Raw genomic sequence first — 27,018 nt, forward strand, 5'->3', positions numbered from 1 at the left:
CCATCCTTATACTTGGTGCGCCAGTGGGAACTGAGTCAACGGTCGATGACTGACACGTGGCAGTTTACCAGCTCACGCCGACACAGTACCAGCGTATGCAAGTATGGTTTTGCTGAGGCCATTTGGTTCTGGCTTGATGGATTTGAAAAGGGGTTTCGAAAGGGTTTGAATGTGGTTTGGAACGCTCAAAGCTCAAACACACCAGCAATCTCAAGACGTTCTTGACCTTAATCATTATTTGGGAATCAAAGACCGTAAGTAAACTAATCTGGACGGTCCAGAATAGGGTGTCTACATATTGGTATATCAATCGGTCCAACACAGATTGAAATAGGAGTTGGTTCGACAAGCTTTGCAAAAACCTCAATTGAATGACCTTTTTTCGGAAACGAGCTTCCAAATTAGTCACAGTGGAAACGGGTTTCAGAAATTGGCAACAAATTTGTAGTGGCTCGGAGTAAGCGGGCTCGAGCCGATTCCGAGGCATCTACCGTTGGACGCTCTTGGTCAGGCTCCTAGCGCCCATCAGTACATTGCTCCGAAGGGTGTTCTTAAAGGGCTTGGACAACCAACTAAAGATGCTCGATACGTCATGGAGAGACAACGCGTGGAGCCTCAGATACAATCCCCATCCTTGGGCAACCAAGACCTTCAGGCCTACGCGTCACCATGACATGGGACTGAACGGTTACAGTGTGAGGATCATCATTAGGGCCGATCTGGCCATGTGCTCTGTAATTGCCTTATCCCACACGTCGTCTATGACGTCACCCAAGGTGGTTACCAGAGCTTACCCTCCACGCGCTAGCTTGGAGGCCAAGCAAAGTAAGGTCTATAAATATAAAGGGACTCTAACTTGGAGAGGTATGCCATTATACCCTAACTCCAGACCTATCCACTTCTCCCTACATCTAACTTGATTGTCGGAGGGTCACTGGGCTCCCACAGCCCTAGTGATTAGTTGCAAGTCAAGCGGCGGGCGCGCGGAGCGGCGGAGGAAGGAACCGAAACTGACCCATGGTCAAGATCCTGATTAATCAAACCCCTACAATTAGTGACTCTGCTGGCAATCCTGATCGCATTCTCAGCATTCCATTTCTTCCCCTTCCCAAAAACTCCTTTCAAAATTCCTGAACCAAGATGGTAGAGGTACAAGATCTACCGCTCAGCGACATGACTCTCGGACTCGAACCCCTCGGAGCTCCTCACCTGGGCTCCGGCGGAGCTAACGTCCTGGGCAAGCACGTCTCCATTGGTGTCAGAGCCTGCACCTCAACTCCAGACGCAGGGCCGTTTTATGAAATCCATACCTACATTCATCACCTGGAGCGGACGATCGGCGACCTTACGACGGTCGTGTAAAGGGATAGGCACGTCAGGAACGAGTTGGCGAAGATCAAACACCTCCTCCAGATCTCTCACTCCGCTGAAAGACGTGATGGGGCGAATGAGCCACCATAGCCCGCCCCGCAGTCGTGGAGGGGTTCCCTTGGTGGAACATAGATCACGGCCTTCGGCAAAAGACCGCCTCGACCGACCAGAGGAGGCAGCCCGCGCTGAAAAGAATGGGCGGCGCGGGGAGCGCTCCCACTCTCCCGTCCGGAATCCTAAAAAGAACCTGGGGAAGCGATCCGCCTTCGAGAGGCTTGGAAGTGTCTCTGCCTCCTCCACCCATCCTCCCAGGAGCAAGGGGCATACCGAGCCCACCCCTAGCTTCATAAAAATCGCACGAGAGGACAACAGCCTCATGGAGATCCAAACCAAGGGGTACCGCGAATGCCTTAAAAACGAACGTGAACTATAGTAGGGTTTTCCCTTGAGTAAGGAAAATACACTAGAGCACGTGCGGAATAGGGTACCACGTAAGGAAAATACACTAGAGCACTTCCGGAATAAGGTGCCACGTAGGGAAGTACCACAGGGAATAATAGCTGACCACGTGTTGAGCATGGGAGCACCACGAGGAAGGCATCCGAGATGGTGTACATGGAAGCATGACAACACCGTGAGAAGGTGTGCAAGGTCGAACTAGGTAGCTGAATGGGAATAACACATAACGATATGAGGCACAAATGCCGAGCAAAAAGTGCAACCACGAGAGTGTTAACCTGAGCAGTGCCGACCAAATGAGATGGATGGCTGGATTAACCAGGAGGATTCTAGAAAAAACCCCATACGAGATGAGGGTGGATCCCGCGAATAAGGGGATGGAATATTCTGCCATGATGGCAGAGATACAATTGCTATATGGAACAAATTCCATATGGGAGGAGTTTCCTTTCGAGAAAGGGATCTCGGTTTATTGGGCAAGAGAGCCCCAGAATGCCGAAGTTTCCTAATATGGGATAGGAAACATAGAGCAACACGACGACTTGAAGAGCAAGTTAGACAAAATCTATAAATACAAAGGTAAACCTAATGTGAAAGGTACGCTGCTATTAGCTCACAAATATACCTACGTGTGTTAAGGTTATTAGTTAGTTCGTGTTCTAACTTAGGCATCAGAGGGCCTTTGCCGATGAGAGGCAAAGGTGCGCTCACCCATGTTTGTGGACGCAGGTTTTAGGGTTCCGGCGTGGCTGTCACGTGCGTTGCAATCTCAAAGAGAGTTATCTTTCCCTTGGCGGTTTTTACTCGTTACAAGAATGAAGCCCGATCATCGAGCACCCCAAAAACGGACGCGACAGAAGCCCAGTCACTGAGCGCCTCGAGCAACAGTCTCGAGACAGCTATAAATCCAACAGACTAAAGGACTAGAGAGAACACCCCCCAGAAGTCAGGGAGCGTTCCGCCGAAACCAAAGAATTATAAAAGATTGGACCATCTCACTCCAAAGAAACGCACCGCGACCGAGCATCCAGACGGTCCCAACCGTTCGATCCGACCTCATTGCGATGCGCGTCTTGAGAGACTCTCGACCTCTCTGTTCACTAAAGAGATCGATTCAGTCACCCCCCCCCCCCCCACCCCCTCAAAGGATTCACCCAAACCAAGTTTTCCAAGTACGACGGCAAGTCCGAAGCCTACATTCACTTGGTACAATACAAGTATGTTATGTCCCTATTCCTCCGGAACGGCCCCTCGGATGACGCCTTCCTTTAGCAAAGTATTTCCTACGAGCCTTAGGAACCTGGGCCTCATTTTTGTGGGCCTTTCAGTAATTTGCTCAAAATGTTATCACTGTTTTCCATCTTTCGGTTTCAATCAATAGCAAAGACAAGTTTTTTTTTCTTATTAACTCAGGATGCTCGAGCTTGCTTACACGCCCCTCGAATAAAACAAGTAAAATGAGTAAAATAAAGAAGGGAAAAAAAGAAGAAGGACCGGACAGAGGGATTGCCACACCATCCAAACGCCTCAAAAATCCTCCTCCTTCTTACCCCTTGTTGTTCTTATTTGCGATTCAACAAAACCCACTCATATATAGTTACAAATGCACCCCATTGTGAAGCCCTCACTTAGGGATTGGCATGGAGGTCAAATATTCCCCCCCTCCAGCGGACAGAGGGATTGTCTCCTGGGATTAGTCGGTAAGTTGATCCGGACACCTTGAGTTATAAAATAGATTGTGGAGCCTTCTCTTCACATAACTGGGCAATTACTCTAAGTTCTCCAACGGTTAGTTGTGGCTGAAAAATGGCCTGATACATGCAGAGCTAAGTGCTACACCGGATCATTTTAATTATAACAAATAAATAAGGAAACCGAAATATATAATTGGCTGACGGAGTGGTCCATATGACAATCCGCATATCATAGATCAAAATAAATATCTCAAAGATTATGCAGTCAAGCTAATGTCAAATTTAGAATGAGAAAGTTGCTGGAATTATTTACTCATCAGAGAATTTGGATATACATGGACAGAAAGAAAGAGTTCCGTCCACTCGATTCTTTCTCTTTCTTTCCAAACGCGTAAAAGGATCATTCAAATGAGTGGCTCTGTAACAGTCTGGGCATCTTCAGTCTAAGCTTGGAGTTTCTCCATCCACTAGCATTTTCCTTTTCCATTTTTCGCCAAAAGGATAGGAACATTATTGATGACACACAAAAGTCACAGAAACAACCAAAAGAAGAGCAGCCATCCTTGATCAAGGAATTGGCTAACCAAGTGGTGGGGGGATGGGGGGCAGATAAGCCTCCCAACTGGAGTGGAGACTTGTTTGGTCACAAAATGGCTCAAGGACTGAGCGGCGTGCCAGGACTTGTCGCGTCCAACGTAAAGGATGGGATGCCCTTTTTTTTTCTTATTGACTTTGAGCGAGAGTGCTGCGACCCTAAGGGCTGGATCACAGTGATGGTTCGTGGTTTTGCCTCAACGAGCGAGAACTTAGCAATTTTCTAACCGTGTAGGAAAGAAGCAACAACGTAAAATAACTTTATTATGTCGGAATAATAAAGTTTGAGTACAACGGGAAAGTAAAAACCCAAATTACTTGATGAAGTAATTGAGTTGAATGCAGGAAAATTAAAGATAGGTGCTTTGCTGGGAAGACTTTGGTTTAAGCACTGGGTTTTGAGGTGTTGAACCCTTTTTCCTTATTGTGTTGTATTTATAGGCAAGGATCTCCACGGTTTTGCATGCAAGAGGAATTCCCGCCTTCTCCTGATGACGCCATGTGTCCCATGTAACTTCCCACTCTCTTGAGTTGGCGGTTTGTAGCAGTGGTAGAAATTCCCCACATGTATTTCCTTGATCATGGGTAGTTGAGAGAAGTTATTCAAAGTAGTGGGCTTCTTCTCTTCCCTTCTTTCGTGGGCAGCCGAAACATAATTGGCCATTTGACTAGGTCAAATGGCCATGTGGCAATCATTCCCACTTACTTGTTTCCATTTTTCCTTCATGAAGCTTCCTCAGATGATTTAATCAATGTACCAATGGGCCTATTTAAAATTAACAAGGCCTTGTTCTCATCATACAAACCGAATGGGCCTTAATTTAGCTCATAAATAAGTATAACCCATAGCCCATAATTTCAAGTTATAACCAAATTGAACTAAAATTAACCGGGCCCAGTTAACATTGGTTTGGCCCATTAATTTTAATTCAACTCATTCATGTTTTGAGGCTCAATTCAATTAAATAATTAATTAAATGGCCCTCCAGCGCTTGTCTAGGACTGGGTGACAAAAACGAGTGTAAACAAGACTCCACTTGAATTGATTGCTTTCAAAGTTGTAACGAAATAGGACCCCATACGAAGTTGGAATTTCTGGAATCGTTGAATTTCTGGAATAGTTGCATTTACCTAAAAGATGAAATTCCGGTATACAAAGAAAGGGGAGTGAAAATTGCTACCCAAAATGACTATTTTTTCTCCCTTGTCTGTCCCGATTAGTAGGCACGCACAGTTGACCATCGCTACATGGTCCATACAAGGGATCGAATGATCACTTGCCACCTTGTAAATGTGAGGAGACATTTTCTACTATAAAACAATCATGAAATGACTGATTCACTAACAGAAAACTAAAAGCACAAAAAAGAATCATGGCAGAGTGGTTACTTATTGTGCTCTATAGTGTGATTGAGCTTTGAGCATGTGGTCCCATCTTAGACCTAACCCAGCTTAAGCCTGAAACCTAACTTGCCCGCGCTGGTTAAAAGCCAGCGGGTGCTGGTCCAAGTGCCACGTTTTGGTCAACAGTTAGCTTTGACCATTGACTAAGGTAGGTGCAGTTGGACTTGCGCGCGCGCCAGTCCAACCCTGTCCTATCACCTTTATTTAGCCATGATCAAGAGGACTTTTGGGGCCGGAGGAAGGCTCTGTTTGGTCCAAATAATAGTCTTTGCTAGGGGACAACCCTTACACCCCTTATTTCACCTTTTCCTCTCTTATCCAATGAGAGGGAAGGCTTAAGGGCTAAGACACCAGCCCTTTTGACTGGTTTTAACCCCTTTTTCACCCTCTCCCTCTATATATACACCCTCCATTGTTCTTCCAAAAGGTTACAAAAATTCCAAGCACAAAGTTCTAACTCTAGCCTCTTGTTCATCTCTTCTTCACCAAAGAAAGACATTAGCAAGGAAAACACTTGGTTTCCTACATAGCAGCTTACATCCATCCATCATCCAAACCTAAAATCAAAGCTCAATACTCTTTCAAACCCAAAAACCAAAGGTATAATATCTTTGAACTGAGTTCTGTTATGATCCCTGAGGGGGGCTGGTAGAGTCAATGCTAGTAATCAATACCAAGTCTTGGCCCTAAAGCTGGCAGGGTTTCAAAAACCATAGTGGCAAGGACCAGTCCGCGCCGGTCCATAGCACGTGCGCGCCACTCTGTGGTTGTGCGCAGATCTTGCATGGGCTTGGGGTCTTGTTCTTTTATGTCTGCATTTATATACACACCACTACAAGTATGCTAAAAACTAGTTTACTATTTTCCTTTCTTAAAACTGCTAGTTTTTAGTTAGTATTTTTACATGCTACAATGGAATACCGCTGGGGCCTTTCTAGACATGTCCCAAAATCCACAAACATGTAGAACCAAGCACTGGTTTGTTGACTCAAACCTACATGCAGCAGTGGTCTACCTGCGCGTGTAGGTTAAATCTCGACCAGTGGCTGGCCTTTGCATGGGTAACTAGGCTTTGGCCTTTATTTTTATCCCCACAGTGTTCATGGGATGTTTTATTCATTTGGTGGCTTTGTAGCCCATTCAAACTGCCATATGAACTGCTTGATTTGTCCTGGGTGTGCAATGGTTCTTCCAGAGCTCAGAGGGTTGAAAATAAGAACCGTGGGTTTGAACCTACTGTAGCGCGCAGGTCTTGGTGTAGCGCGCACAGGTTAGATCATCATGCAGTGACTTGATCAGTGCATGTTGGTTTCTTCCTGTGCACGACACTCCAAAATAGGGCTTCCCAGTCTGTTTAAACTCCCACAGGAGTCTATTTTCATCCTATTCTAACTGTTTCAATAAGCGAGCATGCCATTTATCACATCCTGTAAATTTGTTACAGTTTTAAACCCCTTAAACTGTTCCCTCGCCCTAACTGGCTAAAAAATTGATTAATGAGAGAGAATCGCAAATGTTTTACAAATGCCCGAGTAGAGACCGATCTCCGGATTGGGCGAGAGGGGTGACTTAAAACCTTTCCCCTCTCGTAACCTGGCTCCCAAACCACAGATATCAAGGTGACGACGGACCAATCTACAAGCCTTTTCAAATCAAACAACGTAGCAAGTGTTTCAAGTTAGGTTCCTTGGGTGGCAAACCTTCAAACCCAAGTGGCGACTTTGAATTGAGCGTTTTGCCGCGCTTTCCAAAAAAGGGTGCACCCGCTTGTCATGATGCGATTTACAGGACGTGTGCCCACAAATTGTTGGAATGGGTGATTTGTGTGGAGGTATTGCTCACTTAAATCTTCCTCCTTGCCCATCCTCAACATCCAACAGAAACAAACTATCTTACTAGGCAAAGATAATAGTATATGCGGTGGTTGCTCTTGTGATATGTTCAACTTTGGTAGTTAGCTTGTTTTTGTGTCATCGGCGACGAAGTGTCACAAGGAAGGAGGCCTCTTCTTACCCATCTTTTGAACACCAAATTCTGAGAGTTTCTTATGCAGATCTTCTCAAAGCCACAAATGGATTCTCAGAGGCTAATCTAGTAGGCGTTGAGAATTATGCTTTTGTTTATAAAGGGATCCTTGATCAAGACCAGATTGTTGTGGTAGTGGAAGTCCTCAATCTTCAGCTCAGGGGAGCTTTAAAGAGTTTCATGTCAGAATGCAATGCACTTCAAACCATAAGGCATCGAAATCTTTTGAAGGTATTAAGTGCATGTTTTAGCATAGACTTCCATGGTAATGAATTCAGAGCTATAGTATATGAATTCATGGCAAATGGAACACAAGATAGATGGCTTCATCAAAATGGAGTTGGGGAGCATGAGTACCTGAAAGTGATTCAAAGGCTAGACATTTCTATTGATATTGCTTCTGCACTTGAGTATCTTCATTGTCGTTGTGAGTCAACAATCATTCATGGTGATCTAAAGCCAAGTAATGTCCTCTTGGATGATACAATGACTGCCCATGTTGGAGATTTTGGGTTAGCAAAAATTATTTCTGTAGCCTCAACAGATGTACCGCAACATCAAAGCAATTCAAGTGCAATAAGGGGAACAATAGGCTACATCGCTCCAGGTACAAAATCTTCAATCAACTGTAAAATTTAAGCTATAAAGCTTGGCTTTGTGTAAACTAGTGGACCCCTAGATTATTGCATGCATTTTCTATAAGAATTAGAAGTTTAGAACCATGCCATCCAATATCCACTTTCCACACTAAAATACATTAACAATTGAATCAATCTGAAAAGTATGGCTTGGGTGACGTGGCTTCCATCGTTGGGGATGTATTTAGCTTTGGCATTCTTCTACTGGAGATGTTTATTGGCAAAAGACCAACTAAAAATATGTTTAAAGATCATCTAAATCATACCTTCGTTAAGATTGCTTTGCCAGACCGAGTGATGGATATATATTGCCAATCCTTGCATCCAACTGGAGCATAACAATGGAAGTTGGATCAATGATTGCATAGTTTGCATGGTTTCCATTCTGACAATTGGAGTTGCATGCTCATCGATCTAAATCTCCAAGAGATCGCATGGAGATGGAAACCGTTGTGAGCAAACTATGTAAGATGAAAAAACACTTGGGAGAATGAAGGGTAGAAGCATTAGAAAGTTGAAAAGTATTTTGCAATATCAAAGCCAAAGATGTATACCCTACTCTCTTTCACCTACTAATAGATCTCAATTACTTTTTTTCTCATAATGTTTCGTTTCTCTTACTCTTTCCCTTTGGTTCCAATCAGCCTCATTTAGCAAAGATGAGTTTGAGCAAGTCAACTAAAGCACTTGTGCCTTTGTGTCCATTGTCTAGGACTACCAATGCCCTCCAATAATGGTACCTCCGCAATATGTTGCTCCAACAGCCAATCGAGAACCTGGTTTATTTGAAGTATCTTTATGTTTAATATGTGTAATAGTTGTTCATCAGTTCATGTGGGAAGTTTCCAACTGAGATTGCATGCTTAGGATTTCTACTTTTGCCTTATGGAACAACAGCCTTATAGTTTTAATTCCTCTCTATCCTGAAATTGCATGTCGGTATAGTTCTTGATCTTGTTTTCCCTATTAATTTTGTTTAGGGTCGGTCCTAGGGCAAGGCCCAAAAGGCCTAGGCCTGGAGCCTCCAAAAAGCATTCCAAATTCGGGGGCCCAAAAGATATTTGGTTTACTACTGATAAAAAAGTTACCACCATTCACCAAATGCCTGACTGGTGTAGCGGAAAGTATCCATTCATCTTTGCAGATCGAAAAAAAAAAAGTATCCATTCATCTATGTGCTTGGTCCGAGGTTCAAGTTTTGAAAGTTGTTATTTGTATTTGATAAGTAGAATATACCTAAGGAGCTCAGCACTACCAGGCCTATGGACCTGGGGAGTACGAGCTACCTTCCTTCCAAGCCTCCTGTAAGGACCTACAAGGAACGGAGCAATGACCTTCCAGCTCCGTCCTTCGGCCGAAGCTCGAAGAAAGTCCAAGGACCAGCTCTGGCCCCTAGCTCCCTTGGAAAGCTTAACTTCTACGATATCATATGAAAGATATGCTTGTTTAGATAAAGATGCCACGACAGGAAGAATGAATCCTAAGGGATAAAGGAAGGATGGGATAAGCCCAAAGGGCCAGAGATATGCACAACTGTGATTGAAGATGGGATTCCTAGGCCTGGCAGGAATCCCGTGGACTCCTAGCTAAGGCATGACTCCACACTCCTCAAAGAGGAGATTCGGAACCTACGAGATATAGTCCTATAAGGACTCAAACTCCGATTGTAATGCCTATAAATACGACCGTAGAATTCCAATATACGGTACACAACTCTAACACAGAGAACTTCCATTTATTTACAACAAGGTTCCTACTAACTTAGGCATCGAAGGGTGGTTGGCACGCCACCATACCTGTGACACGAGTTATCACCTTTGTTTTGCAGGTTAAAGTCGGAGCTATCATCAAAGTTGCTTCATCAGCTGGCGCCGTCTGTGGGAACCGAGTTTTTCCTCACGGTGAACAGCTTTGTATGGTAGAAACCCGATCAAGCAGAACAACAATGGCTTCAGATCCCGAACAAACTGGCATCGACGACGCTGCAAAGGCCCCCGCTGTGGCTAAAACTACGGCTGCAGCCAAGGTTGCCAAGGCAGCTGAGGTTGCCCGGCCAGCCGCCGCCGCCAAGGCAGCCGCCGCCGCCGAAAAGGCTGCGAAAGTAGCAGAAGAGGCCAAGGCCGCTGTGGCGAATCTGGTAGGAGGTACTCAGATGACCCCAGAGGCATTCGCCCATATGCAAGAACAGATAAAGACCTTAACCCAAGGGTTACAGACTGCGAGGCAAGAAAACGCAAATTTACGAAAGCAAATCTCCGAGTCAAGTATCCCGAGATTGTAGAATAGTCGCCATCAAGACGATGAGGACATGGAGGAGGGCGAATCCAGTGAAAAGGAAAGCCAAAACCAAAGAAAGCATGGCAGACCACCCCTAGAGAAATCGTCTCTCGAGCAGGAGATGATGCTCAAGATGCAAAACCAAATCGAAGGATTGATGAAGCATGTCAAAGCACAAACCCCTGCCACGGTAGAGGAGTTGGTACAAAACACGGATTCACCTTTCACACCTGAAGTTATGGGGTGCCCTCTCCCAAGAAAGTTTAAAATGCCCCAGTTAGAAACGTTCAATGGTTCCACGGACCCGTTGGATCATCTTGAGACATATAAATCCTTGATGCACCTACAAGCAGTGCCAGACGAGGTAATGTGTCGGGCATTCCCGGTCACCCTCAAGGGGAGTGCCCGAGCATGGTTCAACAAGCTCCCACCAGGAAGTATACGTAGCTTCAAAGAGCTTAGTACAAGCTTTGTAAGTTACTTTATTGCTGGTCAACGCTACGGCAAACCAGCAACGCATCTCCTGACGGTAAAACAGGGAAGATGGGAATCATTAAGAGAATACACCACAAGGTTTAATAAAGAGGTGGTCCAAATAGAGGAAGCCGACGATAATGTGAGCATAACTGCATATATTGCTGGGTTGTATTCAGGGCAATTCCTATATCTTGTGTCTCAAGAGCCACCAAAGACCATGGCAGAGCTCATGCTCAGAGCTCAGAAGCACATGAACGTAGAAGAGGCTATCTATGCAAGGCGTACACGTGATGGTTTCGATCCTCAAGCAGGACCATAACAGATTGGCGAATTCCCCTCAACAGACAAAAGAAGGAGAGAAGCTGTCCGCAAGATAGGGGGAGAACCTAGGAATAAAAAGGTGGATTCAAGATTATCTCCAAAGAGAGGATTGGCTAGAGGGCCTCCCCAAGGAAAATACAAACAGTTTACCCCGCTCATAGCCACGGTAGAGCAAATCCTCAACAATCTGCAAGACGATCCAAACCTCAAGTGGCCAGGAAAGCTGAGATCCGATCCTAGCAGGAGAGCTAAGGATAAATACTGTAGGTTTCACAGAGACCACAGACATAATACAGATGATTGCATTGACTTGAAGCAACAGATCGGGGATCTAATTCAAAGAGGGAGACTTCAGCGTTTCGTAACAAAGAAACACCAGAAGCAACCCAGAAAGGAAAACACAAACAAAGAGCGAAGGGACGGTGCTGCACCCCGGTCCGGCCCCATTGGAGAGATCAAGGTCATCCATGGGGGATTTGCCGGAGGTGGAGAGTCTAGCCATGCAAGAAAAGCCCACCTAAGAAAATTGCGAACGGAGGAATATTTGGAGGTCAACACAATTGACCGCCCAAGCAAGATCCAGAAAAAAGAGGAGATACCCATAATTTTCTCCGAAGAAGATCTCAAAGGGATCCAAATCCCCCATGATGACCCTCTGGTCATAACCATTGTCATAGCAAACTACCTCACACGAAGAGTATTGATAGACAGCGGAAGTTCAGCCGATATACTCTACCTTCATGCATATGACCAGTTAAAGGTCGAACGAGAAAGGCTAAGGCCTATGGCGTCACCACTAGTTGGATTTGCAGGTACGCCTGTTTACCCAGCTGGTCAAATAGCACTACCAATTACTATGGGAGAGGAGAAAAGTCAAATTACGCGTATGATTGATTCATAGTAGTCGACTGTCCCTCAGCATATAATGCAATCCTAGGAAGGACGACCTTGAACAAGATTGGGGCAGTAATCTCCACCTACCACTTGATGATAAAATTCCCAACATTAGATGGAGTTGCCTGTATCAGAGGAGATCAGAAAGCAGCACGAGAATGTTATGTTACTTCTCTCAAAGGAGCTAATATTACCATGAGTATAGAAAGTCTCGACACTCGAGACGAAGAGAAGCTCCAACATGGAGAACCCGTGGAAGAGCTTGTAGAAGAACTTCTGGAGTCATGGCAACCAGGAAAGACAATAAGAATTGGAACAGGCTTGAGCACGACTGCAAAGACAGAGCTGCTGCAATTCTAAGAAAGAACAAAGACGTTTTTGCGCGGTCCCATGAAGACATACCCGGAATTGACCCAAGGGTCATATCTCACAGGCTGAATATTGACCCTACTCTATGTCCGGTTAAGCAGAAGAAAAGAGCCATTGCTCCAGAACGAAATGAGGCGGCAGCCAAGGAGGTAGATAAGCTCATCCAAGCGGAGTCCATCGGTGAAGTTCTTTACCCCGACTGGTTGGCCAACGTGGTCATGGTGAAGAAAGCTAATGGCAAATGGAGAATGTGTGTAGATTTCACCGACCTCAATAAAGCGTGTCCAAAGGATAGCTTTTCCCTCCCCAGAATTGACTCTTTGGTAGATTCCACTGCCGGACATGAGCTTCTTAGCTTTATGGATGCATTTTCAGGAAATAATCAAATCCAAATGCACGAAGGAGATCAAGAAAAAACCTCATTTATCACCGATAGGGGATTATATTGCTACAAAGTAATGCCCTTCGGTCTTAAGAATGCAGGGGCGACATTCCAGAGGTTGGTCAACAGAATGTTCAAGCAACAAATTGGACGCAACGTGGAAGTATACGTGGATGACATGCTGGTTAAAAGTGCAAAGGCATATAACCATGTTGATGATCTGGAAGAAACCTTCCAGGTTCTCAGAAAATACCAAATGAAGCTCAAATCAACCAAATGTGCTTTTGGGATATCGTCAGGAAAATTCTTCGGTTTCATGGTGTCACAAAGAGGGATTGAGGCAAATCCTGAAAAGATTCAGGCTATACTTGCTATGCGTTCACCACGGAATATCAAGGAGGTCCAAAAGCTCACAGGACGAGTTGCAGCTTTGAGCAGGTTTATCTCACGAGCCTCTGAAAAGTGTCAAACATTCTTTAAGGTTTTGAAAAAGGCCTTTGAATGGACGACCACGAAGGAAATAGCTTTTTCCCAACTGAAGGAGTATCTGGCATCACCACCATTGCTAAGTAGGACTCAGGATGGAGAGAATCTATTCCTGTACTTAGCTGTCTCCCCTCACGCCGTCAGCACGGTTTTGGTTCGAGAAGAGCAGGGAACCCAACTCCCAGTATATTATATCAGCAGGGTGTTACGAGGAGCTGAATTAAGATACCCCAGAGCTGAAAAAATAGCCTTTGCAATGGTGATAGCAACCAGAAGGCTAAGGCCATATTTCCAAGCTCATCCAATCAAAGTGTTAACGGACCAACCGCTTCGGAGAATCCTCCACTCCCCGGAGACGTCAGGTCGACTAATTCAATGGTTAATAGAGCTTGGCGAATTTGATATAGAATATAAACCTCGAACTGCCATTAAGGCACAGGTGTTGGCAGATTTTCTTGCGGAGTACACATATTCAGAGCCGGAGGAGCTCCCAAGAGAAGAACCCAAACCTTGGGTCCTCCAAGTCGATGGGTCAACAACTAGGGATGCAAGCGGAGCGGGCTTAATCCTAACATCTCCGAAAGGACAACGTCTTAGCTACGCGCTTAGGTTTGAATTCAAAACAACCAACAATGAAGCTGAATACGAAGCCCTAGTGGTTGGATTGGAGCTGGCAAGTGCCGTTGGAGCTAGTCATGTGCTGGCCAAAAGTGATTCACAACTGGTTGTGGGACAAGTCCTCGGGGGGTACACCATCAAGGAAGAGGTAATGCAAAAATATGTGGATAAAGTAAAGGCTCAAATTGTAAAGCTGCAGAGCTTCAATATTGTCAGAATCCCAAGGGAGGAAAACAATGAAGCAGATTATTTGGCAAAGCTAGCCACGACTAAGGAGGACGCTATTCCACGGAATACACCTGTAAGATACTTAGAGTTGCCAAGTATCGTCTCCCTAGACATACAAGTTCAAGCCATCGACTACAGTGACTCATGGACTGGTCCCATAGTTGACTACATAACTAATGAGACACTACCAGAAGACAAGGTCAAAGCTAGATAGCTCAAGATCAGAGCTGCAAAGTACTTGATGATGGGAGATGTGCTATATAGAAGAAGTTTCTCCTTACCTTACCTGAGGTGCCTCACCACAACGGAGTCTATGCAAGTTATGGAAGAGGTCCACCAAGGAATATGTGGGGATCACCAAGGTGGCCGCATGTTAGCTTACAAACTCCTCAGGTTAGGGTACTATTGGCCCAGCATGCAAAAGGATTGCAACTCCATGGTACAAAACTGTGAAAAATGTCAACGCTTTGCAAATATAATTCATGGATCACCTACGGTTTTAACCCCAATGAAAGGAACTTGGCCATTCGCCCAATGGGGGTTAGACTTGATTGGCCCACTTCCCATGGCTGCGGGCCAAGTCTAGTATGCTATAATAGCTGTGGATTACTTCACAAAGTGGGTTGAAGCTAAGGCACTGGCCACAATCACAGCGGAGGTTACCACTGACTTCTTATGGAAGTTAATTATTAGCCGTTTTGGATTGCCACGAGTAATCGTTACGGATCGGGGGAAACAATTTGACAATGCTTAGTTTAAAGCATATTGGAACGGAGCAATGACCTTCCAGCTCCGTCCTTCGGCCGAAGCTCGAAGAAAGTCCAAGGACTAGCTTCGGCCCCTAGCTCCCTTGGAAAGCTTAACTTCTACGATATCATATGAAAGATATGCTTGTTTAGATAAAAATGCCACGACAGGAAGAATGAATCCTAAGGGATAAAGGAAGGATGGGATAAGCCCAAAGGGCCAGAGATATGCACAACCGTGATTGAAGATGGGATTCCTAGCCCTGGCAGGAATCCCGTGGACTCCTAGCTAAGGCAGGACTCCACACTCCTCAAAGAGGAGATCCGGAATCTACGAGATATAGTCCTATAAGGACTTAAACTCAGATTGTAATGCCTATAAATACGGCGGTAGAACACCAGTATATGGTACACAACTCTAACACAGAGAACTTCCATTCATTTACAACAAGGTTCCTACTAACTTAGGCATCGGAGGGTGGTTGGCACGCCACCATACCGGTGACACGAGTTATCACCTTTGTTTTGCAGGTTAAAGTCGGAGCTATCATCAAAGTTGCTTCATAAGTATTGAATTGGATCAGTCTCCCCATATTAGCCAAATTCTACCCATTATATTTTCTCTAAGTTATTTTTTAAAACCATTTTATTTTTATTTGTATTTTAACTAAATAAATATTGAGGGCCCATATTCGGGGTTGGCCTCCAAAATCCTCGGTCTGATTGATGTGCAAATTTTAATGTACTCACAAGTGCACGAATCATATTGAAGTATAGTCTAGCAAGTTCGAGGTCGAACCCACAGGGATTATTACGGATGGTATGCAGTTGAATAGCTCTTGTAATCTAAAATAAAATTTCCTAATCTAGTTCAACAATATTTTTGTTTGGATTGAGAAAAATAAACTTACAAGAATTAAAAGTACTAAAAGTGATGATAAAATACTAGGGCATTGGAATCCATTACATGCATCATATCTATAATATTTATGTTTCTCAATGCTCCAATTTCTCTACACAATAAATTGGCGGCAAAACTCTTTTATTGTGAAAAATATACAAGACAACTCTTTTTCTTACCTTTTACTATTCTAGTTCTTCTTTTGCCAAACAGATGTATAAAATCAAAACATTCACTGAATCCATCAAAACACAATTTATATCTGTTTTTCACAAATCATAAATTGAATCCAACAAAACATAAACGAGATAAACAACTCGAGTCCACAAGCAAACCTTGTGCACAAGGAAAAGAGAGAAAAACTCTGAATATAATTGATGTAAAAGTTGAATAATTGAATAGGTTACAACCCTTATTTATACTAGTAGAGAAATCCTATCTTAGGTAGGAATATAGATAAGACAATTTCTTGCTAGTCAAGAAATTATAAAGATGAAAATAAAATAAAATAAAATCAAAGACCAATAAAATCCTAAAATGAAAGGAAATAAAATTCCTAGAAGAAATTCTAAATCCTGTTAAAACAAGAAAATTGAAAATGTGCAAAATAGGCAGCACAAATAAGACTTCCTAATAATATAATTTCAAAATAAAATTCTAATTCTAATTAAAATTTTGTATGCTTATTTTTATAATTCTGGAATCATAAAAATAAGAATAAAATCTTTCAGAGTCTTATCCTACGTCAGCCTCCTTTTCTTCAAAAGAACTTGTCCTCGAGTTATCGTTGGAAATCTATCATCTTCCATTCCAAAGAAACAGATACTTAGAATACTTCAACCTCTTGATTTTCTTCCAAAAACAATTCACAGAAAAATGTTCATGCAATGATCTTTTCTCTCCCTGCTTCAATTTGTTGACAAGATGCACTAGACAAACATTCAGAACCCAATCAAATTGTTGCACTCCAAAAAACTTAACAAAATTAGCATCATTAATTTTGTTTTGCCCACAATCGTGGTTTGAATCCATTATGTGGATGTATGCTTCGACATGATTGTTAGCCGAATCTTTTGAATTTATTTTTACGAACACCAATTTACTTTTGCCAATGTCGCTGACAAAAATCTCCTCATTGATAGTACCAACCACCTCCAATGGACAATTATTTTGGTCATCAACAACTTGATCACCAACATCGATACCAATTTTTTTATTATCAACTTCAATTATAGTTTCCTCCTTTTTTGCCAATACCAAGGTTAAATTTCTCTTTACCGTCAGCGTGAATGTGCCCATAATGACTGCATTCTACATCGACATCCACTGTTTCTTCGATGTTAGGCTCAACAAATATCATATCCTCTAGTTCAACTCGATCTCCTTCCTCTTCTGCGATCTCATATCCATCATAGAAATTAAGAAGTGTCGAATTTGAAGTTGAAAGAGCATGGCTAGTTTGTTGACTTTCAGAAATTGCTTTGTATTTACTCAAATAACTTGTAACTCTTTGCGAAAAATATTGCCAATCAAAAGTACCTTGAAAGGAATGGCTTGACTCAAGCTTCCTTCGATACTCTTGATACAACGTACATTTGTCCATGATTTGTCTGAAGAAATTTATAACTCATTAATCGTCTCATCCTAGGCCATGTCCTAATGGGTTGTTTATATTGCTGCAGTCCAACTGTTCCCACCATGTAAAAATATAATCATGTAATTTACGAGTCACATATTTGACCTCATTGTCTTCTAAAATATCCTTGCAGAACTCAAAGAATTTATTAACTTTACGAAACCAATAAATAAAATTCTCAGGATGACAATACCTATGAAAAGTAGGAATTATTGGTTCTACCTGAAAAGTTAAAAAGTCATCATCTGTGCGATAAAACGCTCCAGACCTTGAATGTCGCTTTTTCGACTGATATCCATAATAATCTTCAAATAACTCGTCTTCAGATTCATCCTCACTATTAAGTTGGTAATAAAAATATCCTTCGGAGACGTTTCAGATTCATCCTCAACGCGGTTCCTATCAACTTTGTATTTAACAGATTGACCATGAGCAAATCCCTTGGTGTGAGTTCTGTTAAATCCTTTCCTATGACCAACGTCAATAGGTGTGTCTTCAACCGTGTTTGGTGCCATCGAACTAGAAAAAGCGTGGCTCTGATACCACTTGACGCAGCGGAATTAACAAAGAGATTAGTTGCATACTAATTTAAACGAGATAAACAACAACTCAAACTCGAGTCCACAAGCAAACCTTGCGCACAATGAAAAAAGAGAGAAACTCTTAATATAATTGATGTAAAAGTTGAATAATTGAATAGGTTACAACTCTTATATATACTAGTAGAGAAATCCTATCTTAGGTAGGAATCTAGATAAGACAATTTCTTGCTAGTCAAGAAATTATAAAGAAGAAAATAAAACAAAATAAAATAAAAGACTTATAAAATCCTAAAATAAAATGAAATAAAATTCGTAGAAGAAATCCTAAATCCTGTTAAAACTTGAAAATTAAAAAAATGCAAAACAGGCAGCACAAATAAGATTTCCTAATAATATAATTTCAAAAAAAGTACTAATTCTAAATAAGATTTTATATTCTTATTTTTATAATTCTGGAATCATAAAAATAAGAATAAAATCTTTCAGAATCTTGTCTTACATCAAAAAATAACCATCAAAATATGTCAAACTTCCAATTTTACCCCTAAAAAGTACACAACAGTTTTTTTTTTATATTCGTGTCATTTTTAGATTGACAATATTTTTCAATTTATAATATTTTTCATGATTTTGAAAACATTGTATAACAAAACTAATTGAAATCTATTAAACAATATCCATATTTCATATTTTTTGAGATCCATATTGAAAGATATAAGGGATTTTCATACATATAATTAACTTCACAAATTTTAAGGTTATATTGGAAATTTAGAGTAAAATTTTTTGACTTCTTAAAATGCACAATTTCCCGTGGAAGACACTTAAATTGGGACGGGAAGAGTAGTTTTAAGGACACTCTGATAGTTTGTTTCATACCTTTCTAGTTACCGAAGGGAATTATTGGCACGAGAGCTTTGGACTGCGATTGCTTCTTCTCCAATATTGGGGGCTCCATCAGCAACCCTAACTAATGTTGCCTTTGATTTCACAAATTAGGCAACATAATTGATGTCCTGTGAGAGGCACGGTGTTATAGATGGATTAGAAATGGAAATTTGGTGGAAAATGGAGAAGAAAGGAATGAAATTTATTAAGAAGTAGTGGACTGTTCGTGGGGATCTCTCGTCCCAGTTTTTTAACAAACAACTTAATGTCACAGTTTTGTACGTACTTTGTAATTTATACATGATGTAAATAAATTCTTCTATCGATTGACCAAAAAAAGGGGCATCAAGTTTTTTAAAATAACGACGACTAATCACTATTGCTATAAATCATGCTTGTATTTTATCAGTGTCTATTCTCAACAATGAAAAATTACTCATATATTCTTCCAGCAAAAATTACTCATCAAGTTTTGTTTTTGTCATCACCTTATTGATCAAGCTACTACCATCCACGTGCAACCAGTCACCTATATATCAACACCATATATATACCACCTTCAATTGTCCTCTTTCCTTTTCTTTCGTAGAACTCTCCAAATTCATTACCAACCAAACATCAGCCTCCATCACTACAGATTCATTCCCTAATTTCAGCTTTCCATTTTGGCTTCCCACATTTATTCATGACCTCCAATTACTGTCTCGGTTTAACATCAAACCGACCCTGCAACCTTTTTTTTTTTACCGGTTCACGCTGCCTCCTTTTCCGATTATTCTCTGGTATTTTGCATCAGATCTTCGGTGTGTTGATTCACTTTGTGCTCTCTAACTATGGAGCAATCTGTCATGGCACCATACTTTCGGGTCATCTTGGAAGGTCTCAAACAATACCATCCGTCAACTCGGTTTACCAAAAGTGAATTGCCATATGTTTTTGTAGCCATTCTCTCAAAATGTGGTATTTTATCCGAGTCTGGTAAGAATTCTACTGCCTTGTCTGCTGCCACAGGTACATCCTCATGGTTCTTTGATTCAGCTTGTTGTAACCATATGACATCTGATTCTGCCATTTTTTCCTCCAAGTCACATGCCTCTCACACTCCAGCCATCCAAACAGTTGATGGTTCTCACAAGCATGCCAGTCATGTCGGTCATATCTCTTCTTCCACCATATCTTTATCTGATACATATTTGATCCCTAAACTTACTTTAAATTTAATCTCTGTTGGTCAATTGCGTGAAATTGGCCTTACCGTAATCTTTTCTGCTACTGGCTGTCATGTGCAGGATCCTCAGACAGGTAAAACTCTTAGGATAGGCTGTAAGGTTGGACGCATGTATGAGCTCATCAATCTTCATATTCCATCACAGTCCATTGCACCTCCCACTCATTCAGTGAGTCAATCGAAATGTTCCGTTACGTCTAATTCTTCTAATTCTCTTGGTATTTGGCATTCTCGATTGGATCATGCGTCTTTTGGTCACATACGTACCCTAGTTTCAAGTGGACATTTAGGACATGTAAAAGATGAACACGTGGATTGTCTTTCTTGTCAACTTGCTAAACAACCAGCATTGCCATTTCATTCGAGTGACTCTTTGTCCTCTGCTCCCTTTGATTTAGTTCACTTTGATATCTGGGGACCTTCACTGAACACTACCATGGGCGGTTTCAAATATTTTGTTATTTTCATAGATGATTATTCTCGTTTTACATGGTTATATCTCATGAAGAATAGATCTGAAGTACAACAGATTTATTATGATTTTTCCAAAATGTTTCAAACTCAATTTTCACGCCCAATCAAAGTTTTTCGTGCTGATAATGCCATGGAATATAAAGAGACAGAATTTTTAAAATATCTTCGCCAAAATGGAACCTTGCCACATAGGTCATGTTCTGGTACATCTCAACAAAATAGTCGGGTTGAGCGTAAGCATAGACACACTTTGGATACTATTCGTGCCCTTCTTATAGATGCCTCTTGTCCTAAGCGACTTTGGGGGGAGGCTGCTCTCACTGCTGTCTATACCATTAATCGTGTCCCATCCCCTACCATTGGAAATCAGTCGCCTTATGAACGATTATATGGTATATCGCCCGCCTATGATCTTTTTAAGATTTTTGGATGTGCTTGTTTTGTTCTCTTACAACCCCATGAGCGCAAAAAATTGGAACCTCATGCTCGTCTTTGTTGCCACTCCCTGATGCCACTATTTATCGCCAATTGGTTGGTAGTCTTATGTATCTTACTGTCACCCAGCCTAATATTGCCTATGCCGTTCACATAGTTAGCCAATTCATGTATGCCCCTTGATCAACTCATTTTCAGGCTATTCTTCAAATTCTTCGCTATGTCAAAGGCACTCTATTTTACGGCCTCTACTATTCAGCACATTCCTCCCTTGAGTTATGTGCATATTCCGATGCTGATTGGGCTGGTGACCCCACTGATCATCGTTCTACCACAGGTTACTGCTTCTTTCTTGGCGACTCTCATTTCTTGGCGAAGTAAGAAGCAATCTCTTGTTTCTCGTTCTAGTACTGAGGCGAAGTGTCGTGCTATTGCTAACACTACTCAAGAGTTGATATGGCTTCGTTGGCTCCTCAGTGATTTGGGTGTTATTCATTCCACCGCAACTACACTTTGTTGTGATAATCAGAGTGCTGTTCAGTTTACCCGCAATGATGTGTTCCATGATCGCACCAAACATATTGAGATCGACTGCCACTTTATTCGGCAACATGTTGTTCGGGGTAGCGTTCGCCTTTTGTCAGTTTCCTCATCCGATCAGACTACGGACATCTTCACAAAGGCTCATCGTCCTGGACGTTTTCATGACTTGGTGTCCAAACTCAAGCTGATATCTGCACTTCCACCTTGAGTTTGAGGGGGATGTTAGAATATCAAAACATATAATATCGTAATCATATCCTGATATTATATGATTCTCTTAATCTCTTATTATTGTAATTGATTATGATTTGATTGTAATTAGGTTGATTTTCCTTCCATAGTTAGGTTCCTCACCTTGTATAAATAGGAACATCATTGTACAATTTATTATTGAATTCAATACACATTTTCTCCCTTCTTTATTTCTTTCAACAGTTTTCGTTCTTACTTCTCGCTCCACGCTTTCTCTTTTAGGCTCTCAAGTAGCTTAAAATACTTTAAAAATACGTTTTACATTCTTGCTCACAATGCAAATTATGACACTTCGAACCCAGGTAAAACTAATAAACGGACCAAACTAATCGAGCTTAGCACGTGTACACTCGTTGAAGTCTTGTTTGAAATCAGTTTGTTAAATAAACTGAACTCGATTACTTTTTTTTAAAGAGAGTTAAGCGCTTTCACATTAAGCTCGAACAAGTTACTAGTGAGTCCTTGGATTGTTCGATTTATGGTGTTTAAAAAGCTCGAACAAGTTACTAGTGAGTCCTTGGATTGTTCGATTTTTTATGGTGTTTAAAAATTTCAAACTACCGAGATTGGCTTGCGATCAGTTCAATAAAAACTCAACTGAGATTCTATCGCCTCATAAACATAATTTTTAAATCTCGGTAATTTTTCAAACTGGGCTAAAATAATCAACTCTATGACTCGTTGAGTTCATTTACCCAAGTGCCTCACGGAAGGTGGTAACGCCAAGGCCACTAAACGAACCAAACTACTCGAGTTTAAGTTCATGTTCGCTCGTTATAACCCCGTTTAATAGGAGTTTGGTTTGCTTATATAACTAACTGAGCTTGATCATTTTTTTTTGAAGCTTGTTAAAGTTTCAAACCATGCTCGAACAAGCTACTACTCGACTCGTTGCAGCTCATGATGTATGAAAAATTCAAACTACTCGAAATCGATTTGTCTTCAGCTCAATTAAAACTCGTTTGAGATCAATTCATCACAAATGAGGTAAGCTTTAATATATTTTTAATGCTTGTTAAATTACACAAGCTTAATTAACCACGTGCTCGACTCGTTTATCCCCTACTCAGCTGGTTTTTAACTTCTCCAAAGAAAAATGTAAATTAATTGAGTCCAAACCCCAGCCCTAAAAGTTAGTAGAGCAGAGACGAGAAGGCAAAAGGCTCCAAAACTCTAGCCCAATCGGTCCTTGAAAAAGACTGGGCCGGGCTTTGGGTAGGGCTATTAACGAACTGAACAGCTCGTGAGCTCGGCTCGGCTCGACTCGTTAAGGCTCGGTTCGTTTAGTAAAAGAGCCGAGCTCGAGCTCGAGTTTTCGGCTCGTTTAGTTGGCTCGGCTCGTTTGACAAAACCTCGGCTCGTTAAAGGTGGTTCAGCTCGATTAAAGAGGCTGGTTTAGTAAATGACTCAGCTCGGCTCGATAAGGGCTCGGCTCGTTAAGGCTCGAGCCGAGCTCAAGCTTGAATTTTGGGCTCGTTTAGTAAACAAGCCAAGCTCGACAAAGCTCAACACGGCTCAGCTCGGCTCGTTTACAACCCTAGCTATGAGCTATGGGCTATGCCTTCTCACATACCCCCAGGCCCAAGGCTTCATACCACTAGAGCAAGTGCCGATTCCTCCATGCCGAAAATTCATGTGCCTCTATGTCAACGGGTTTTCGGCCATCGGATTGTGTGTTATGTTTTGTTTCGTTTTCTTAAGGCCCAACATTTAACAACCGAAAAATCTCTCAGCACAGAAGTATAGAGGTTTCCTTTGCTGAAAGATTTTCGGCCATTGAATTGTGTGTTTTGTATTGTTTTTGATTTTTGATTTTTTAAAGCCCAAAATTCAACTGCTGAAAACTCATCAGCACAATGGCACAAGAGTTTTTCGGTATAGAGGATCTTGGCTCTTCGAGCGACGTCACATGAATGAACCACACGTGTATACATTTCTCCCGATAACCCTGCAACAAACCCAACCCTTCGTCTACCTTCGAGTGCTCGGTTCGGCTCGTTATGTTGGCAGAATGTAATCTGGGGGGAGATTCCGGAGGGAATCTCTAAGCTTCGGAGATTGACATTTCTTCATTTCTCCGTCAACAAGCAGTCTGGCAAGATTCCTTCTGGACTGTGCAACATCTCCACTCTCAATAAATTGTCATTAGGCATACTTGATATATGCTCAAAATTTCCCAATCTTGCGTTTTTTGCAGTCTTTGACAATTAGTTCACAGGAATGATACCTAACTCATTGTCTAATACTTCCGCGCTTGGAATGGTAAACTTCGGTTTAAATTACTTCATTGGGCCAATGCCAGAAGATCTTGGAGAACTTTTGGATCTTCAAAGGATGAACTTTCAAGGTAATCATGTCAGTTGGAGGATGACCTTTCTTTTATCTCATCTCTAACAAATTGCACCAGATTACAATTTCTTCTTGTTAACGAGAATCTTCTCAAAGGTTCATTGCCCGACTTCATAGCCAATCTGTCCATATATTGAGCTTTGGCGTCATGGTTATAAGGTGGAATCAACTAATGGAAGTATTCCTTCGGGTATTGAGAACCTCCTCAATCTTTCTGTCATACCTATGACAAGTAATTATCTCTCAGGCCCTATTCCCGACACCATTGGCAGACTTCGTAAGTTGCACTATCTTGAATTAGATATGAACAAATTCACCGAACTGCCTTCTTCAATCGGAAATTCAACTGAACTAAACCATCTACTCTTGGGAATAAATAATATCCGTGGAAGCATACCTTCAAGTTTGGGCAACTGTCAAAACTTGATAGAATTAGATCTTTCTCATAATAATCTATATGGTTCAATACCTCTTGAAATTCTGAATCTTTCATCCATTTCAATTTCCTTCAATTTGGGCTATAATTCATTGACTGATTCTCTTCCATCGGAAGTTGGGTCTATGAAAAATCCCAGAGAGTTTGATGTGTCCAATAATAGGTTATGAAGGCCTATTCCAAATTCGTTGAGCAAATGTTCGAGCCTTAAAGTGCTTAATTTGGAAGCCAATTCATTTGAAGGCGAGATTTCTCAAAGTTGGAGGGACCTAAGGGGTTTACGCGAGTTGAACCTTTCACACAACAATTTAACGGGGATGATCCCTAGTTATATTGGTGAGCTTCCCTTGGAAAAACTGAATCTGTCTTTTAATATGCTGCAGGGAGAAGTTCCAGCACAAGGAGTTTTTAGAAATGCTAGCATGATTTTGATTGTTGGAATGGATGATCTTTGTGGAGGTGTTGCTGACGTAAATCTTCCTCCATGCCCATCCTCAATATCAAACACAAACAAGCTATCTCACTAGACAAAGATAATGGTAGATGTAGTGGTTGCTCTTGTAATATGTTCAACTTTGGCAGTTAGCTTGTTTATGTTTTGTCGCCATTGACGTGTCTCAAGGAAGGAGGCCTCTTCTAAACAATCTTTTCAAATACCAAATTCTGAGAGTTTCGTATGCAGAGCTTCTGAATGCCACCAATGAATTTTCAGAGGCTAATCTACTTGGCGTTGGAAATTATGCTTCTGTATATAATGGGATCCTTGATCAAGACCAGATTGTTGTGGCAGTGAAAAAGCTCAATCTTCAGCTTAGGGGAGCTTTAAAGAGCTTCATGTTAGAATGCAAAGCACTTCAAGCCATAAGACATCAAAATCTTTTAAAGGTATTAAGTGCATGTTTTAGCATAGACTTCCATGGCAATGAATTCAAAGCTATAGTATATGAATTCATGGTCAATGGAACATTGGATAGATGGCTGCATCAAAATGGAGCAGAGCACGAGTACCTGAAAGTGATCCAGAGACTAGACATTTCTATTGATATTGCTTTTGCACTTGAGTATCTTCATTGTGGTTGCGAGCCAACAATAATTCATGATGATCTGAAGCCAAGTAATGTCCTTTTGGATGATAGAATGGCTGCCGATGTACGTTGGAGATTTTGGGTTAGCAAAAATTATTTCTACAGCTGCAATAGAGTTAGAGCAACATCAAAGCAATTCAATTGCAATAAGGGGAACAATAGGCTACGTTGCTCTAGGTACAAAATGTCAAACTACCAGTTTTTCTGAGATTACAAAACCAAAAGCTCATATGAAAAGCAAAATTTGCAAATTGCATAGAAGAGTTCTAGCATCATTAGAAACTATATATACAAACTTAAGCCCAAAAAAAAGGGTGTGAAATATATGTATGCGCCCATTTTTTGCTCCAAAACTTCCTGTTACTATGTGTAACCTGATCTCCTCACTTTCCACATACTATCCACCTTCATGGTCGACTAGTTTAGATCACCATGAACTTTTCTTGATGCACAAAATCTTTGTACCTATCGTCAGAATGTGCATATATAGATACTAGGTGCCATCAACTCTTATGGAACCAGTTTGTACGGAACATTGCTCTGGCCTTAAGTGGCCTCCCGTTAGTGTGTGGTGGGATTGGTCCACGAGAGATTCGTCGAGGCATAAGCTGGTCCAAACTCTCAGTTATAAAACACAAAGTACAACTTAACTTTTTGTACAAGTCTACTTTTTGAGTGGAAAGTATAATTCAACTCCATCATTCTCGATAATGATATCATTTTATCACACATTAAATTCCAATTGAACGTATTGTTATCGATTGATATAAAAGCACGACATGCATGTAACATCAACAGTAAATGCAGATTGTAGAGTTATTAGCATGCCACCTAATGAGATTTGCTCTGTCCTCTAACGTTTCAATAACAATTTGGATGGATTTGTAGAATATGGCATGGGTGACATGGTCTCCACTCTAGGAGATGTATATAGCTTTGTGATTCTTCTATTAGAGATGTTTACAGGCAAAACACCAACTGACAATATATTTAAAGATCACCAAAATCTTCATAGCTTTGTTAAGAATGCTTTGCCTGACCAAGTGATGGATATCATCGATCCCCGCATCCAGCTGGAGCATAACAATGGAAGTTGGATCAACGAATGCATGGTTTCCATTCTGACAATTGGAGTTGCATGTTCATCGGAATAGCCGAGACCAAACGGAAATGGCAACCGTTGTGAACAAACTGTGTAAAATAAGAACAGACATGTGCGGATGAAGGGTAGAAAGAATCGGAAGTCGATAAATGTTTTGCAACATG

At 41.6% G+C, this 27,018-nt stretch overlaps 4 protein-coding genes across 4 annotated transcripts; all 4 read left to right on the top strand.

Annotated features, from left to right (window-relative positions):
- Positions 1–7,355: 7,355 nt before the first annotated feature.
- LOC131307418 (probable LRR receptor-like serine/threonine-protein kinase At3g47570) lies at positions 7,356–9,155 on the top strand. The gene is made up of 2 exons (XM_058333914.1): positions 7,356–8,154; positions 8,898–9,155. The coding sequence occupies exons 1-2, from the start codon at positions 7,728–7,730 to the stop codon at positions 8,972–8,974; spliced, it is 504 nt and encodes a 167-aa protein (XP_058189897.1). The 5' UTR covers positions 7,356–7,727; the 3' UTR covers positions 8,975–9,155.
- A 1,338-nt stretch (positions 9,156–10,493) lies between these two features.
- Positions 10,494–12,161, top strand: LOC131306978 (uncharacterized). The gene is made up of 2 exons (XM_058333411.1): positions 10,494–11,226; positions 11,284–12,161. The coding sequence occupies exons 1-2, from the start codon at positions 10,494–10,496 to the stop codon at positions 12,159–12,161; spliced, it is 1,611 nt and encodes a 536-aa protein (XP_058189394.1).
- An 11,941-nt stretch (positions 12,162–24,102) lies between these two features.
- On the top strand, positions 24,103–24,837 carry LOC131306979 (probable leucine-rich repeat receptor-like protein kinase At1g35710). The gene is made up of 2 exons (XM_058333412.1): positions 24,103–24,237; positions 24,349–24,837. The coding sequence occupies exons 1-2, from the start codon at positions 24,103–24,105 to the stop codon at positions 24,835–24,837; spliced, it is 624 nt and encodes a 207-aa protein (XP_058189395.1).
- A 147-nt stretch (positions 24,838–24,984) lies between these two features.
- LOC131306980 (probable LRR receptor-like serine/threonine-protein kinase At3g47570) lies at positions 24,985–26,906 on the top strand. Its single transcript, XM_058333413.1, has 3 exons — positions 24,985–25,137; positions 25,250–25,781; positions 26,641–26,906. The coding sequence occupies exons 1-3, from the start codon at positions 24,985–24,987 to the stop codon at positions 26,904–26,906; spliced, it is 951 nt and encodes a 316-aa protein (XP_058189396.1).
- The last annotated feature ends 112 nt before the right edge of the window (positions 26,907–27,018 follow it).

Source organism: Rhododendron vialii, chromosome 11a, assembly GCF_030253575.1.
Source record: "Rhododendron vialii isolate Sample 1 chromosome 11a, ASM3025357v1".
NCBI lineage: Eukaryota > Viridiplantae > Streptophyta > Magnoliopsida > Ericales > Ericaceae > Rhododendron > Rhododendron vialii.

What these genes read in the sequence shown, in the direction of transcription:
- LOC131306978 (XM_058333411.1), top strand. Translation starts at nt 10,494, where the DNA reads ATGGAGGAGGGCGAATCCAGTGAAAAGGAAAGCCAAAACCAAAGAAAG. An exon ending in TATCTATGCAAGGCGTACAC is followed by an intron (nt 11,227 to 11,283) that starts GTGATGGTTTCG and finishes TCCCCTCAACAG; the next exon opens with ACAAAAGAAGGAGAGAAGCT.
- LOC131306980 (XM_058333413.1), top strand. Translation starts at nt 24,985, where the DNA reads ATGATCCCTAGTTATATTGGTGAGCTTCCCTTGGAAAAACTGAATCTG. An exon ending in TTTGTGGAGGTGTTGCTGAC is followed by an intron (nt 25,138 to 25,249) that starts GTAAATCTTCCT and finishes CAACTTTGGCAG; the next exon opens with TTAGCTTGTTTATGTTTTGT. An exon ending in TCATGATGATCTGAAGCCAA is followed by an intron (nt 25,782 to 26,640) that starts GTAATGTCCTTT and finishes ATGGATTTGTAG; the next exon opens with AATATGGCATGGGTGACATG.
- LOC131306979 (XM_058333412.1), top strand. Translation starts at nt 24,103, where the DNA reads ATGATACCTAACTCATTGTCTAATACTTCCGCGCTTGGAATGGTAAAC. An exon ending in TGAACTTTCAAGGTAATCAT is followed by an intron (nt 24,238 to 24,348) that starts GTCAGTTGGAGG and finishes CCGACTTCATAG; the next exon opens with CCAATCTGTCCATATATTGA.
- LOC131307418 (XM_058333914.1), top strand. Translation starts at nt 7,728, where the DNA reads ATGTCAGAATGCAATGCACTTCAAACCATAAGGCATCGAAATCTTTTG. An exon ending in AATAGGCTACATCGCTCCAG is followed by an intron (nt 8,155 to 8,897) that starts GTACAAAATCTT and finishes TCCATTGTCTAG; the next exon opens with GACTACCAATGCCCTCCAAT.